The 16,972-nt window shown below is 34.1% G+C and overlaps 1 protein-coding gene across 1 annotated transcript; it reads left to right on the top strand.

Annotated features, from left to right (window-relative positions):
* The first annotated feature begins 12,633 nt into the window (after window positions 1-12,633).
* Window positions 12,634-16,650, top strand: LOC111003875 (fork head domain-containing protein FD4-like). The gene is made up of 3 exons (XM_022274618.2): window positions 12,634-13,480; window positions 14,618-14,829; window positions 16,526-16,650. The coding sequence occupies exon 1, from the start codon at window positions 12,704-12,706 to the stop codon at window positions 13,475-13,477; it is 774 nt and encodes a 257-aa protein (XP_022130310.2). The 5' UTR covers window positions 12,634-12,703; the 3' UTR covers window positions 13,478-13,480; window positions 14,618-14,829; window positions 16,526-16,650.
* Window positions 16,651-16,972: the final 322 nt, after the last annotated feature.

The following is a 16,972-nucleotide window of genomic DNA, read 5'->3' as shown; positions in this document are numbered from 1 at the left end:
CGTGGTCACAATTGTATTGCGGTCGGGAGATGCGGGCCCCTGCCTGACACCAATTATAACTTTCTGCCTGTGCCAAACATTTGACTATATAGTATTTGTTGCTAAACTCCACAATAAATAATAGTTCCTGCCAATCTTAAAGGTATGAGGTCGTAAAATCCATTATGTAGAATCAAACAACCTTATAACATACGTATGTAAATATTTTGGTCCATTTCTGATCTCATATCTAACATTAAAACCGAAAATTTAAATGATTAGGCACGCTCTGGAGGGATCCAAGTCACCTTAGACCAGTCACTCAGGCCTGACAACGAAACATTATTGCAGAGGCGAATGAAGCTGAAATGACCTGGAGGGAAGTCAAAACCGATGAAGCTGAGGTATTATTAAATATATGCTTGCTTATTTCCCGTACCTCTTGTATGGGCAATTATAAACAAGGTTTTTAGTTCCCAGAGATGAGAAACCTGACTGTTGGCTATTTAGATTCAACTGAAAACAGAAACTATGATAAGATTTTAAATAAAATAAAATAATAAGTATATAAGCAAATATTGAAAATATATAAGCAGCAGTCTCACTGTCTAATCTGCCTTGATCAAACGCGCGCCGTTCCGTCTACACTGCCAACGTTTTGGGGAGGTTACACATATGAGTTATGAGACCAAATTACCGCCAAAGCGTTGTTTGAGCGGACGAAAAGTAATTAACTACAATTGACTTAAACTTTAATTTCATGGGGTTTAATGGACAAACTTTACTAGAAAATTATATATTCAAGTGAATGTAGTTTCATGCCTATGATTATAAGAATTGATATGAAGGTACTTTGTTTGCATGTGGTACAAATTGTACACTTGCTATGTTCTTAAAATATAATAGTGCTGTTTACTTAAGTAAAAGTATAGAAATGAATACAAAAATATACACTGCTTTAGTATTCATTTTAATGAATGTACTATGTATTATATATATGTGATATGAATGAATGAATGAATGCCTTTTGAAAGTCTGTGCAATACAATAATTTAAGCATTCTTAAAACAAAAGAGAGTATGTTTTCATAAGCAAATACATATCTTTTGTTAATTTTATTACACATAGCATTTTATACAATCTCCATCGCCTATAACACACGGCGCACGCGCAGGCTCACTTCACTCACTAATCGAGTTTGTCGGTCGATGTTATCTCTGAACTGCGAGTTAATAGTTCTAACGCCTCCTCACCTCCCCCGACACCCCGCAAACAATGAAAACATGTTTAATTCATCGGAAAATCTACGGGATCTTTGAATAATAAGAGATTAGTGATGCGTCCAATTCTATTAGAATTTAAATTATACCTTTTTATAGATACGGGTTGTTAGATATGTAAGCATTTAATTATATTTTTACAAAGTAAATGATGTTTATTATACGCTAGTTTCAAGCTGTTGTATCACCGGCAGCTAAGCGATCATGAAACACAAACGTTGACATATTTTAACTGACTACAAAAGAAGAAGGTACATCGCATATTTCTTATCTTTGTCTCATAGACACTAGGATCAGGGAATAACCCTGGTGTCTATGGGATCGGATTTGCAGCGTATTGGCATAAATACCACCGCGATCTGATTAGTAGCTTCCAGGTGTATGATTAATTAATTTATGTCAATGAATGAAATTCATTAACACACTAGTATATATAATAAGCATATAGTATGTGTACAGTACACAGAACTGTATGTTCTGAGTCTAATTTTAAAAACACACAGAGCGCTCCCGTTTGATAGTAGATTGTTGTAAAAAAGAAATAGGGATATTATCGTCGCTCAGACCGTAAGGACTTTGCCAGACGCAATATGCAAGCAGACAACATCTATAATAAATTAAATAGGCTGCTTAATATCTACCTGCTTACCGTCTACAATCTTAAAATACGGCTAAAGGACTGGCTTATGAACACACCCTATGCCTATGACACACCCAGTATTAGACCTGCTTCTGAGACCTAGTATATAATTACACACTTTATTCATTCACTCACTGACTCACTCAGTCACTAAATCACACATTTGCACCCAACACTCATGTTGATAACAGTTGAAAAAAAAAAACAAAATAAAAGATGTAATTAGTTTAAGGAATTTAGAATAAAGTTTGTTTTGGAAGAGCTGGGAACTCAGGTATTTTTTACTTAAAGGGGAACCCCTTTAAGTAAAAAATACCTGAATTCCCAAATCTTACACATAGGAATGTAAAAGTACCTAAAATGAATAAACACTTTTTTATTTTATTTTATATATGTATACTCCCAGCAATATAGCTATTACAAAACAGTTAAATTAATTATTAATAGTCTATCTTTATCGACTGAAATGGTCCATTGCTTATTCATCTTATCCGTTAAAATACCCTTGGCAAACGTTTCATGAACATCTGAACAATAATTTTAATAGTAATTCTTAGTAGATAACCAGACATTCGCGAAAACTAAAAATACCGAATTGTAATAATTCCAATAAAAAACTAATCAATACATTACATACTTTTATATTATTTTGGGTCAATAACTATCAGAATCAGGTTTATTAGGTTTATTTGGAACTTAATGGTTTAAGGTCCAGATTCAGATGAGACGTATACGTGATCTAAGTACTTTTGTTATTTTTAGGGAAATAGGTTGTCATCACCTTAATTTCTAACCCTAGAACCTACTCCATTCGAAGTTCTTATTTTCTATAACACAACTGCACCATAAACAATGTGCTTGTTAAAAAATGTCAGAGGTATGACGTCAAATCGCCATTAAAATTATTTTATTCAATCTTGAGAAAGAAACACTAATTAATCACTTATAACTAATCAATCTCAAAATTACCAAGAGTAATTAATTTGTGCAATATGATTGATGTCCGAGAGATTGGCCTACTTTTACCGGAAGCAATGTTTTAGATAACAAAAGCCTCCATTACTCGAACATAATAGGTATTGTTCTGATACGTTAAACCATGGGAACTATGATTTATTGAATAAACTGTATATGTTGTGATGTGTGTTTGAACCTTTACTGATTTGTCAGGTGTTGGTTTCAAAACTTTCAAATAATCTGTACCTTATGACGGTAAAAAATGTCTAGATAAACATTTACTTCGATTCTCGAATTTTTTTTATAGAACAGGAGGCTCACCATATGTAAAGTGATACTGCTGAGTCAATTCTTTTCATTTTACAATAAAATTCACCATTTCTAATTTAAAAGCTAAGTATTTTTTAAATGTTTCATCACCTTTCTGCACGTGTCATTGATATAATATATTTTTGATAACATTAATCAATTAAGTGACAATATCGGTCTCACATGTTTACATATGGAGATTTTTTTTCATTAGTAACTTGTAGTAATAATAATATAGATGTTTGCCGAGTTATTATTGTGCTCATTCTCTCTCCCTCAGAACTTAATTTAAATTCCTTTAGCACTTATAATTTTATCTTACCATAATTGGCCATTTGTATTATGTACTATAATGTATGCATGTATGTTACCTATATTTTATGAACTAAAAATTAATAAAGGTTTTTTATAAGTAAAGTTCGATATGACTGATTTATGTCTTGGTAATTCATCTCAAAAGTCTATTGTTTTACAACCGAGCCTTTGTAAGAATTAGAATCTTTTAAGAAAAGAGCACACCAATTCCTGAAAGCCCGGCAACGCACTTGCGAGCCTGCTGGCAGAGTGAATATCCATGGGCGGCGGCGGGCGGTATTACCTTCCCACGTGCCTCAGTTCAATAAAAAAGTATACTTATTTTTCAACTTTAATTTTTGTTTATACGCAGGTCTTCTAATCCTAGAGCAAGGGCGGATCCAACTTTGGCGCCAGAAGGGGGTCACTTGGTCGTGGTCAAGTCAAGAACGACTAAGAAGAAAGATGTTATGTAGTTACATAAAATCAGTATACTGTATAATACCTTTGGATTGAACATATTGATTTTATTTAAATATTTTTCTTGAAATAAAATCATTATGTTCAATTAGTGATCCACCTAAGTCCTGGAACCGCCATTGCCCTAGACCGTCATTAAATAAATAAATGGTCTATATGGACTTTACATATGTCCTTAGTTTGATATGTACCGCCTTAGTTCATATCGATTGATACGCACACTACCCTCTTTCTTTTAAAAACTAAATATCTTTAAAAAATTGGCAAGTGTTTTTAAATATGAGGCACGTAACTAATTTTATAGCATTTTTTAACACATTAAAATAATTTAAATTCGATTGTGTTCACTTGTTACCCCCGGCCATTGTTTAGGGGTAAGAAAATGGATAGATCTTGTTACTTATTATTCAATGCTCTCGAGGGGAGAGTGCTTTTCCGTCCTTCGTGATTTGACTCATTTTTTACAAGTTATGTTGCGCATTGAAAAATAGCATGTTATCCTTCAAATATTTTCAATATAAGAACAGTCATAGCCACATTATATGAATTCAGCATAATAGGTAGTAATCTTTTCAAATTTATCCTCTTATTTTTTTATGCAAAAAAGCCGAAAGACTGTTTTTTTCAATCTTAAAAGGACAGTTTAGTAAGATCTAAATGGCACTGAACGTGTCAATAATTATATTTGCAAAGGAAATTGTTAAACCTGTGTAGATATTCTAGTTTTTCCGTTGGAATACGAATTTCGTTTGGTGTCAATCATTACTATGTATTTCAAGTACTGTACTTACTAAAAGCGCAAGTTGATCTAAAGTGATGCAGTACATATTCTTATTTCCTATATACGCTTATAAACCAGTGGGCAGTGACGCTACATTCTGCAGACGCTATCTTTGATCATTTGTGTTTCCTTATCGGCTAGTCGGTATAGCCTTTTCTGCGCGACACACGCCATCGTCTTTGTGAGTCTAGGGCATGTTGATTTTATTACGATGTTTTCCTTCACCGTACCAGCGAGTGTTTAATTCGCACATAGACAGAAAAACCGGGGTTCGAACCTACTATCTAAGGGTTAATAGTTGCAGGCTAAAACTACTAGTTTGAAACTACTTATGTCCTATAATAATGTTTTTCGTTTATATTTATTAATTAGTATCTGTGGGCATTCCATAGAATATGTAAGTAAATATTTAATTAAATAATTTATTGAATTCAAATCGATCGGTCACACTCGCAATAAGAATACAAAATTACAACCTCGTTTTCACAAAAAAATATTTTCTATTATTGTTATTAATTATAAAAGTGATTCACACCTTTGGTGCGCTAATATGACAAATGCTGCGTCGGCGCAGCTCAAAGGTAAACGGGGCGAAGCGCCGCGGGGCGTACAGGCTGTCCGATATTAATTATCTGTATCATTGGATATTTCGGAGATTATCGCACTTGTGTACAGGCGTCATTATAGCAGTTTCATCTCAGAGATATAGTAAAAAGAGATTTAACTTTTTCTTAATGAATATTTCTTAATTAAGATGAAAGAGTTGGATGTGTGTACAATATACATATGTGATAAATAAAATAATAATTCTATACAAGCTACGATGACCTTGTAGTTTTAGCCTGGCACTTTCATCTCTGAGAAGGTAGGTTTGATCCCGGCATTTGCAAAAAAAAATACTATCTATGTATTTTTTTTGCAAATGCATTTAAAATTCGCCCGTAGGGTAAAGGAAAATCGCGAGAACACCGGCATGCCATAGTTAACAGTCGTCGGAGATTGTCAGGTACAGAAAGCTGATCGAAACAGATATCTGAATATCTTAAAACCGAACTCTTAAAAAGGTTTTTGTAGGTAATTATATAGATTACACGGTCTAGTCGTTGTCGTTGACGTTTATGTTTATCCTCTGTTTAGAAATAACCCTTAGGTAAGTCTTCGTCTTGGAACGTTAATGTTAATGACAAGTTTTGATCGCGGCGTTCTAAAGCAGGTTGATGTACCTGATACATTTATATAGTTTTCTAAAATAAATAAAAAAATCAGCGGCGCTACAACCTCTTTTAGGTCTGAGCCTCAGATTTCTGAATGTGTTTTATGGTCATATTTAAATCTAATAGGCAAGTAGGTGACCAGTCCCCAATGCCTGACACACGTCGTCGACTTTTAGGGTCTAAGACACGTTTACCGTTCGAGCAAATGGTAAATGCGCACATAGACAGAAAGTCCATTGGTGCACAGCCAGGGATCGAATCTACGATCTCAGGTATGAGAGTCGCACGTTGAAGCCACTAGACCAACACTGCTCTGCTATAGTAGAAAGCTTAGATATAGTTTTCTAAGCTTTCATAACACCTACACATCTTATCATAAATAATTATTGTTATTTTATAATGAAATACCTCTCAAATAATCGATTTAATTTAAACAGTTTTACAGTTACAATTTAAAAGGCAATTTAATATTAATTCATTACATCTATCCATTTTTATAAATTCAATTAGTGGTCGCATATAATGGAGTTGCCTCGGGGTAACGGCATGTGGTGTGGCTTTGAGGGTAGCCCCGCTCTATATTATAATGTATTCCACACCTTTTGTATATTCCGTATGTGGTTGTAACCAGGAAGTTTGACCATTCCATTGCTGGATATAATTCCTAAAATATTTCTAACATTTACAGAAAAACACTAAATGTTTACCTAATAATTGTCACCTGTACAGATGATTAACTGTACAAATTACGAAAAAGTATAATCAAATACAACTACCCACTGTTCTGTAGTAGTGTGTATTAAGCATCAGTTGTGGGTCTATACAGCTTCAAATCGATGAATTAATCAGAGCTCGGATGGATAAGCTTAATGTTATTAATATAATACAAGTATGAATTCAAAACTCAGACCTCCTGTTCCCAGGTCTCATTATGGTGTCCGAATTTGGAGAATATGCAATCTCCGCGATTCCCCGGTATTCGCGAATTCGATAAAAGTAAATATAGACCATCATCTACTATTATGACCGTCTTGGCATTTGAAACCGCTCTCGCCCTCGCATTCGAGTACATTATTTAATTAATAAACAGAGTATTATTAAAATTCTTAATATGTTTCATTTAAATATAGCAATCTGAATTTAATTTTTTATCTCTGGTCTTAGACAAATTTTGGGATAAGCGAAAACTGTTCAAAGTGGATAACCCGCGAGCTCACAATCGGTCAGAACAACAACGAGTTGATAAATCTGAGGAGTGTTTTAAGATGTGCAATCGTAATAAATGCCAATTTTTTGATTGATCTGAAATTTTTAAAGAATTTGCCCATACCGACTTATTCCTGATAGACCTCCAGAGAATGCTCGCTGGACAGAAAGTTGGTGAAGGGCAATCGCCGAAATTGAAGCATTTCGAGGATAAAGACAAATTGTACTATTAAGAAAGTATCGAAATTCTAAATTGTTTGAAAAAAAAAAAATAGTAGTGTCGCTCTCGAAGACAACGATATTGAATTATAAAATCAATTTCTGTCTAATATTTTTTTCTATGTTAGCCTACTAACTACACCAAGCGGATAAGGCTCTGCTGTTACCGCACCCCGCATTAAAGGTGATTGTTGGTGGCACCTTGGGGTTTTAGTGGGTATGCACAATGGCGAGTCCCACATAACCCTTCTGCACCAAGCAGTCGCGCCGCGGAAGGGAATGTGCAATGCATTTCCCCAAGTAAAAAAAAAACTTACTACACCAGTAAGAAATTCCATTTCCATTGGTGCACAGCCGTGACTAGAACGTACTGTCTAGAGTCGTAGTTTGTGGACAACTTTGCTTCACAATGAATAGGCTAATATAGCTACATTATATTATTCCTTTGCCTAATAATAGGATCAATAATACCAACGTTGCTACACTCGGGGCCGACGTTCCTCTACATCACATAAATAATAACACAACAAATATTGTAATAACAGTACAAAAAGTCGAAGAACAGACAGAAACCGCTTCAGTCTCCACATCCTTAGAAACTAATTTTGAGGTTAACTAACACCTCTCCAGATTAAACTCTTTCTAATCCCCGACTAAGACACGAAGATATTTTCGATATATCTAATTGTGAATCTTATGTTCTACGTTATAATGCTTAGAATTGCATAAAAGTATTAGAACGTAAAATTTTATGGGGACATTAAAGTTAAGTGGGAAATCCGAAAAGGAGTGATACAACCGAAGGCAAGCAGATGTCGGCGGTTTGATACTCAATTATTTACACTCTATAAAAAGGACATTATACGAGTATTAGAATATAAAACTTGGGAAGACAGTGTTTATGATGTACGGGGTCGATTAAAACTTATTCCGTGGGATAGGTAAGTCATAAGAACAGGCTTTAACACATAAGTTTATATTAATTACAACTATCTAAGAACAAATGATTTATCCAATGAGTTTAATTATCACAGCACGTACAGTAACGCAGAGCCAAGACAGTTAAGTTCGTTAACGCCCGAACCCAATAATTAATCGACCGTGACAGTCGATCGATCTCCTATCGGCATCCCAATAATCAAACTCTACGAAGACAATCCATTTTTGGCGACAGATAGAATGTAATCTCTTTACACTCGTACTTCATAATTAATATAAACCAAATAAAGTAAATAAAACCGTACTAAAAATATTAAAATCTACATATCTTTGTTTAAAACATATTAATAAGCTTTTTACTTATTTTAAAAACTGGTGTAAGCTAAAATCTTAAGATAAGATATTAGCACAGTTGAACTGTCATTTTCATACAAATTACAAAGCTATCCACACATACATCGATCTGACCTACTATGGATAGCTTGTATCGACAGATAGCTATTACAATCGGTCGATTGGTTATTGGCACTTTAAAAAATATTTAGATTAAGATGTCTATCTCAGATGGATGTTATAGAATTTGGGCGTAAGTCGTTCGAAGTTCACTTAACGCCGACTATGTCATACTGCATCTGAGAGATGCTGTCTTGAGACTCAAAAATAACCTGCGTCATCGACTTATCTACTACTACATACTTTCTATCTACTTACTATTCTAGTGAACTTTCCGGAAGTTCACTAGAATAGTTCGGCGGGGATATTAAATACTGACACTAATACTAAATATCACTAATCGAAAGTAATAAAACTTAAGTTAGCACCGCACCTCCTATGCAGAGTGAACGTTCTGAAAATCTGAAAACCAATTAGAGTTTCTGCAAATGAAAACAATTATATTTAACGCCCTTTTATATATTCGTAGCGTAAATTCTTACTATTGTACAGTCTTGCTTGCTTTCTCGTTTACTAACTTTTAATATAAACAGATTTTAATCTGTTCTTTTGTACGATGCTTGTTATTATAGAATTGCAGAAGTAATGCGCGAACATTTTGATATTTTTTTTATGTCTAAATTATAAAATTTTGTGTTTTTTGTTCCTACATTATTTCGTAGGAGTTTATTGGGAATAAGTTATATTGTATTTAAAAGGAAAACAAGCTTTAATATTGAGTCAATGTCTTGTCCAAACATTTTTATTTAAAAATATTCTGATCACTTTATTTTATTTTTATAAAATTACATTTAGTTTTACCATATGTTTAATACTAATAACTAACTAATAAATGAGCAGTGTTGGCCTAGTGGCTCCGGCATGCGACTCTCACACCTGAGGTCGTAGGTTCGATCCCGAGCTGTGCACCAATGGAATTTCTTTCTATGTGCACATTTAATATTTGCTCGAACGGTGAAGGAAAACATCGTGAGGAAACCGACATATCCTAGACCCAAAAAGTCGACGACGTGTGTCAGGCACTGGAGGCTGATCACAGATTCAGAAATCTGAGGCCAGGACCTAAAGAGGTTGTAGCGCCACTGATTTATTTTTTAATAAACGCTTACGTATAAACAAGAAACATTCGTTTTATTTAAATATCAACCACTACCTATACTGTGATTTTACTCCTGAGTAAAGTAGGCGATCAATCTCCTCAGTATGTTCTCACCTATTTTTCAATACTATTTTTTTGACGAAGATGCCTTGTAGCATTTCTTTGTATATTTATTAATGTTTGATGGCGTTAATAGTTAATAAATAAATAATATATTTAAAAGATATATATATAAAGCGAAGGGCTTGTCGAATTGTCAATCTCCAATCTTACTGATCGGCTTGATTCTCCCTCTCTACGCAAAAACATTCCATCTCTTTGCATTTTATATAAAGTGATGGGTAATACGGTGCAGTGTTCTGAAGAATTGTTTGGGGTGATCCCTCTTGCCTCTTTTTAACACCGTACGAGCCGTATGAATTTTAAATGTCACAAACATCACCTGGCTGGATGTCTTCCACAGTCCATGTCACAAGTCATTTTCTTTTTCGAACTAGTGAACTGTGGATTCGACTTCGGATGGGGGTCTTCCCAGAGAGATACGACCTCCAACTATTCAAAATTGGAGTGGACTCTTCCCTTAAAGGTTGGCAACGCAACGCAAAATGGGTGTCATTGGGTTGCGATAAATGCCCTTTTTTGGCGTCCCATAGGCTCGTTTAACATAAAAAATCGAATATCCTTTTATGGTATATCCAATCCTAAATCTATGTTTTATGGCGTTAAAATTAACAATCGTCTATGTTATAATTTAGGTAAAGTCTTCGCCTACCAAACGAAATTAACTACTTATGTAAGTCTTAGATTCAGACACAAGACTAATAGGCTAGATTTATATAGAGTATACTTAAGCCTAACTTTATCAAACCTTTCGCGCACGTAGCATACATACCTATATTCCTTCTTATATACAATTTTTAACTAACGCTTACATGCATGCAAAAAATATATAGATATAAATGTGAGTTATATTGCTTACAAAACTCATTTTTTTTAGCTTGTCACTGTTGTGGTCAGTGATAGACGTTTACGTTAAGTTCCTATTTTAATTTCTTTTTTTGTCTTCAATATTTTAATTCCCATCGTAAAACCATTAACCGGCGATATCTAGTAGATATTTATAATCCACCGTGCTCAATCGGGCAGCTTTTATGGCGTCCTTGACTCAGTCACGGCAAATATCAGTATTGGGTAAAAAATCACAGGTAGAGGCAAATATTTGTGAACAATTTGTTGAATTCACACTTAATAACAAGATGAAGGCGTTTTTTTTAATCTACTGGCGGCGATTTCAAAGGAAATATATCTGCCACGTGATCGAATCGCATAGGGCTTTTGGATAGCATCGGATTTGACACGTATTACATTTTTTGCTAATATTCACCACCCATGCACTTTTTTCATAATAAATCTAAAATATATTTAATAATTCTTGATGGATCGCAATGTAATACCCTCTTTGAAATGATCATTGGTACTGTTGACCAAGCTTAGCTCTTTATTTATTCTTTCATAGGGTAGATATAAACAACGTAGTCTTCGATTTCTGGTAATTATGACTATTCTTTATGAATCAGCAAACAGAAAAAAATGTTTGCAATAAAATTGCAAAACTCAAATTTATTAACATTGTTTAACGCTGTACAACGTTATCACGTTGTAAATGTGAAAATCACAGTAAATTTCCGCCATTATCGTCGTAGCTAAAGCGTATACGTAGATGCTTATTTTCGTAGCGTTCATTATATATTGCCAATTATTTCGTAGAAGTTATATAAGGTGTTGTAATTTCGTTCTTATATATAACTAACCTGAACATATTAAACATGTTAAAATAACTTAGGTTGATTATGGGATTTTCATTCTTGTTATTTACTCATTCTACTAATTAAAATAATCCTTATAGAATATTCATGTCTTTATGAACTTATTAATATATTAAAACAAACTGAATAAAATTAAATTACAGGGTTCATAAATATTAAATTCTATCCAAAATAAGTTATTTTGTATTTTAAAGGAAAAGGGGCTACAAATTGCTAGTTAATATTAAGGTTATGTATCGTGTTAACGTTTTTTTATATAATCTGTTCACTTTACTTTATTTTTTTTAAATATTACCTTAAAATATATAGAGGTATTGTTTTTGACAGCTTAGTATGAATTAACATATTATGTAAGTTATTTTAGTAAAAGTAGTTCGTAAATCGAATTCATACGAAAATGTTTTTGCATTGGACGTTGTTTTTGACGAAAAAATAAAACAAAGTCAAATCAAATCAGACATTATCACTGGCATCTTAGAATTGAGAAGAGGAGAACAAACATTTTTATAAGGATGAAACGGAAAGATAACATTTTCTAAAACTATTTGTAATATCAGAAATTTTCTTGTATTTTATGTGTTCCTTTGCTTTCACTATAGAATAAGTATTTCATTTTAAGAACTAAAGGCAGAATCCTTTGATTTTCCGATATAGTTACAAATCAGACCATAACGATCGGCCTGAACGATTCCAACATTCTCTCTCAACACCGCTAAGTACTACTTCTTTAATCATTGCAATTTCGAAACAAGCCCAAGTGTCGGTGTCGAATAAATTCTGAATAATGTAAACGTGATAACAATTTAAATTCTTCTGTAACGGGTCCGGAGCCGACAAAAACAACAAACAAAGTACCGCGATGGCGATTGGTTCTCTCAGCGAAGGGAGGCGTTCGGGTCTCCGCCCCGCCCGAAACTAGCGCCACCGCTTGCTCGCTCAACCAGTCCTTATCTTCCATTAACTTGTGAGAGACGTGCTGCCTGAAAACAATAACTACGTGAACATAAAAACGTTTCAGTGTTAAATTATGCCTCGACCAACTCGTGAATCGTATGGAGACCAGAAACCGCCGTTCTCATACATCGCACTCACGGCCATGGCCATCTGGAGCTCACCAGAGCGCATGCTGCCACTCTCAGAGATATACCGGTTTATCACAGATCGATTTCCATATTATAGGAGAAATACTCAGCGTTGGCAAAATTCTCTGAGACACAATCTCTCCTTCAACGATTGCTTTGTGAAGGTGCCGCGTAGGCCTGACCGACCCGGCAAAGGTGCTTACTGGACTCTTCACCCTCAAGCATTTGACATGTTCGAAAATGGGTCACTTCTCCGCAGACGCAAGAGGTTTAAGTTGCACAAAGGTGAAAAGGATAGTTTAAATGCTGAGTTGGCAGCTCTAGCCACATTCAACCGAGCATTTTTAGCCCGACAGGCGAGTTCAACGCCTTCATCAGGGATGACTAGTATGTATGCACCACAAGTGGCGTTATGTTCAAGACCTAGCCCTGATCCAATGGATGGTCCAGACACGGCGGCGTTATTGCCGACGGGACCACGGCCGCGACGGGCATTCACAATAGATGCACTGCTGGAGCCAGAACCCCGGCAGACGTCGCCATCACCACCTTCTCCTCAGCAGCCCCAGCCACATTACCCTATGCCACTACCAGCGCCGTATCTACTAGCCGCTCAAAGATACCACGCAGAACTCTTGGCTGGTCTGCAGCAATCCTGTCTGCCACCTCTCTGGACATGGCGAGATAGCCAGTTCTCACATTATACGCTTAATTCATGAATGGTCAGTAGTTAACCGATTTTAAGTCACGTTTGCCAATTTCTTTAAACACTTTAATATTTGCTCGATAATTTTGCAAGAGTATAATTAATACATTAATCAAAGTTAAATCCTTTATAACTGTAGTTGGGTATATAAGCCATATGTTTCTTCTGTTCCTTTCTAAGGTTTTTGATAGTAATTAGAAATGTATTATTTTTCTTTACCGTCCTACAACATAAGCTTTTTTGTATTCAAGTGAATCTTCAATGCCTTCAAGTTCAAAACAATTCAATCCCGCGAACTTAACCTTAATATATTTTCTTACTAGCGTATATAGATAATTATAGTACTAAACAAAAAATTCAATTCGTTAAAATCTAGTCATTTTAATTTTTTTTACTGAAAAATATCAGATTATTGTACCTACATGTAACCCGATGGTGTTCATCCCCTGGCGTTACGTAAAGATGTGGGGTCGCTCTGCATCTTCTACGACATTTACTCTGGAGTGTGTTTAGAGGGGTTGTTCGGTTTAATAGCTGAGTGCAGTTGAGTCTTATCATCGGACGTTGAGTTGGAATACGAAATTCCACCCGTATCACTCTGACGTCCGACGTTCCACAAGTGAGCGTTATTTAAGGCAGTTTGTGGAACCTGCTACCCTCTGAAGTATTTCCGATCAAATTCGACTTATGTTCCTCCTAGAAAAGGGCGTGCCAATTCTTAAAATGCTGGCGACGCAATCGCGATCGGACTGGCATTGAAAGTGTGGATGGGCGGCGGTATCATCTAACATCGGGTGAGCAGCCCGTTTGCTCCCAGTTCTATTGAAAAAAGACTCTGATGACAGGTAGATTAACGACTTAGGTTAGGTAGACACTAAAGTAGACCCTGAGACTGGGTAAAAACTTAGTTAATTAGTAAGTCACAGATACAATTTATATGATACTCGTATGAGTATGAGTATTTCATATAACTTCACCGGTGATGAATTTGATGTTTGCTGACCAATTTTTGAAGACCAACAGCTACTCGAATATTTGTAATTATGTTCGGTTTAACTCTTACATAAAACCCCTTTCAGCTAACAAGGAACTCAATGAATACTGCTCATAACTTTAATTTACTAATATATAAAACTCTTTCTTTTCTTTCCAGGTATCAGTTCGCCTAGTTTCAAGATCTCAATAGTTCTAGTGTTAAGAAAATGTAGAGGCACCTTACGCCATGTGTTATATAGTTTTGAAGAGGGGAATACAGTGACTATTTAGACAAAATGTGAACATTCCTATTTATTGTATGCGGTTTTATAATATAATTAAATTAGCTATGAATGGCGAAAACAAGCAAGAATTTTCAAGATTAAATTGGTAAGTTAATTACTAACTCTTAACCTACATGCACTAATTTATGTTATCCACGTAATAATTTCTGGATTAGGATTTCTTTATTTTCTAGTCAGCCAATATAAATAAAAATGAAAGAAAGCCTACTATAGTATCAAGCGCGCGCGTAAAACAGTGACACTTATTTTAAATATTTAGCAAAGATGGTGTAAAATTTAAAGGAGTGTATAAATTCATGCCTGTACATGTAGATTATTATTCAATCCTTATGGATTACATATAATTGTACCATATATTGAATTATATTTATTTAAGAGCCTATAAGTAGTTGCGTCTCCTTATTAATTATGATTATTTTACTTAAACATAACAATCAAGATTCATAATGTTTATTTAACAGTTATAATTCATAGATCTATCAATCAATCAATAAAAATATCTTTATTCATATAGGTAAACAAGGTACACTTATTAACGTCAAAAAATGTTAATTGTAAATTTACATTTACCTACTATACTGCCAGTTCTCAAATCAAGGGCGTATAAAACGGAAAAGAAGAACTAGCAATAAACTCTCCGCCACTCTTTTTAATCGCAACAATTACTTAATTCGTCAGTTTTAAATGCCTGGTTTTTACAAAAACTATGAAAAGTTTCATAGGCGAAAATTTTATCTAAGACCCTAGATCTTAGAAATTGATTAAATTAATTTCAGTACAAAACTTTATTTACCAAATAAAAATATATTAATTTTAAATTATTTCAATAAACTTTCGTATTCGTACAATATGGTTATAAGGTTGTGTTTTGTTTTTCTTTGGTGCATTTTTTTATTTTCTAAGAACTGGGTTATAAGGAAGAATCGGTCACTGAACGTAGAAAATCTTAAAGACAATTTGCGAAAATTGCAATAAAACATAAAATAATAATTTTAATAAAACCACTTCAATTCCATACTGTAAAATTTTCAAATAAGTAAGTTATATTGTTATTATACACTTAGTGTAGGTAAGTAATTGAATCCACTACTACGTGTTCCCTTTTGGGAAAATAACTTTTCCTAAACTTTCAATTTTGATCTGTTCTTAGCTTACAACATCCATCCATCCATCCATATTAATAAACCTTTATGATATCGTCAGCCCATCGCTTTTGTGGTCTTCTTATACCATCGCTTCTCTTTCCTGGAGATCGCCTCCAGCGAATGGTGGTCAAATCTATTTCAGTTGTAAAGCGTGAACTAACCCACGTCTGTGACCACAGTTTTAAATTTAAATAAAAAAAAGCCCTGGGCAACAAAATATAATACATTTGAGAAATTGAATTTAAGAATGTTAGCAAAAGAACCGCCAATAAACAAAACTGCAAAACACTGGCTTAGTAAAGCAGTTATGGAAATACCCATTACTACAATTTACACGCGTATTCTAGTAGTAAAACAAATAATATATATTATGTCTTGAAACATTTAAGATTCTTCTGCGCTAAACGATTTTTGGATATTAATGTTGAATTAATTTATTTCATTTATATCCATAAGTTTTGTAGACTTACATAATAGACAATTAATCTCGTCCAACTTCGTAAAACTTCGTTTATAAAAACTTGATTTTTAGTTGATTCAATAAGTAAATATCATAGTTTAAACAACAAGAGATAATCAATATTTCTTGTAAATTGTATTTGCATTCACCGTTTGATCAGAAACATTTTATTTCAGGAAAAGTTAACGCCAGCAGAAACAATGGAAAGCCCCAACTCTAAAATAATTACTTTTTGTTATACTTCGTAGATTTTGAATCTGTGATATTTTTGTTAGTTAAAATGTAAATATGTACAGCTACCTGTAATTATAAGTAATAACATATTAATTTATTGTATTCGTAATTAAAAGAAAATATAATGTATGTGTTAACCATTTCTAGTTTTAATTAAATTTTATCATTTATTATACTGGATTCCCACCTTTAATTAAAGATATAATCGGACAAAATATGTTTTGGAGTAGGATATTGCAATATTTATTAAATATTTATGTTGGCTTAGTGGTTTAACGTACATGGCGTATAAACCGAAGGATCATACCTCTAATCCCAGTGAATAAATTGAGGCGGGTTCGAAAGCTCAAAATCCAACACATCCCAAAGAGATAAACGAAATAGACACA

This window comes from Pieris rapae, chromosome 1 (assembly GCF_905147795.1).
Source record: "Pieris rapae chromosome 1, ilPieRapa1.1, whole genome shotgun sequence".
Taxonomy (NCBI): domain Eukaryota; kingdom Metazoa; phylum Arthropoda; class Insecta; order Lepidoptera; family Pieridae; genus Pieris; species Pieris rapae.
The sequence above is the reverse complement of the archived record's forward strand: the minus strand, read 5'-3'. Positions and strand labels throughout refer to the sequence as shown.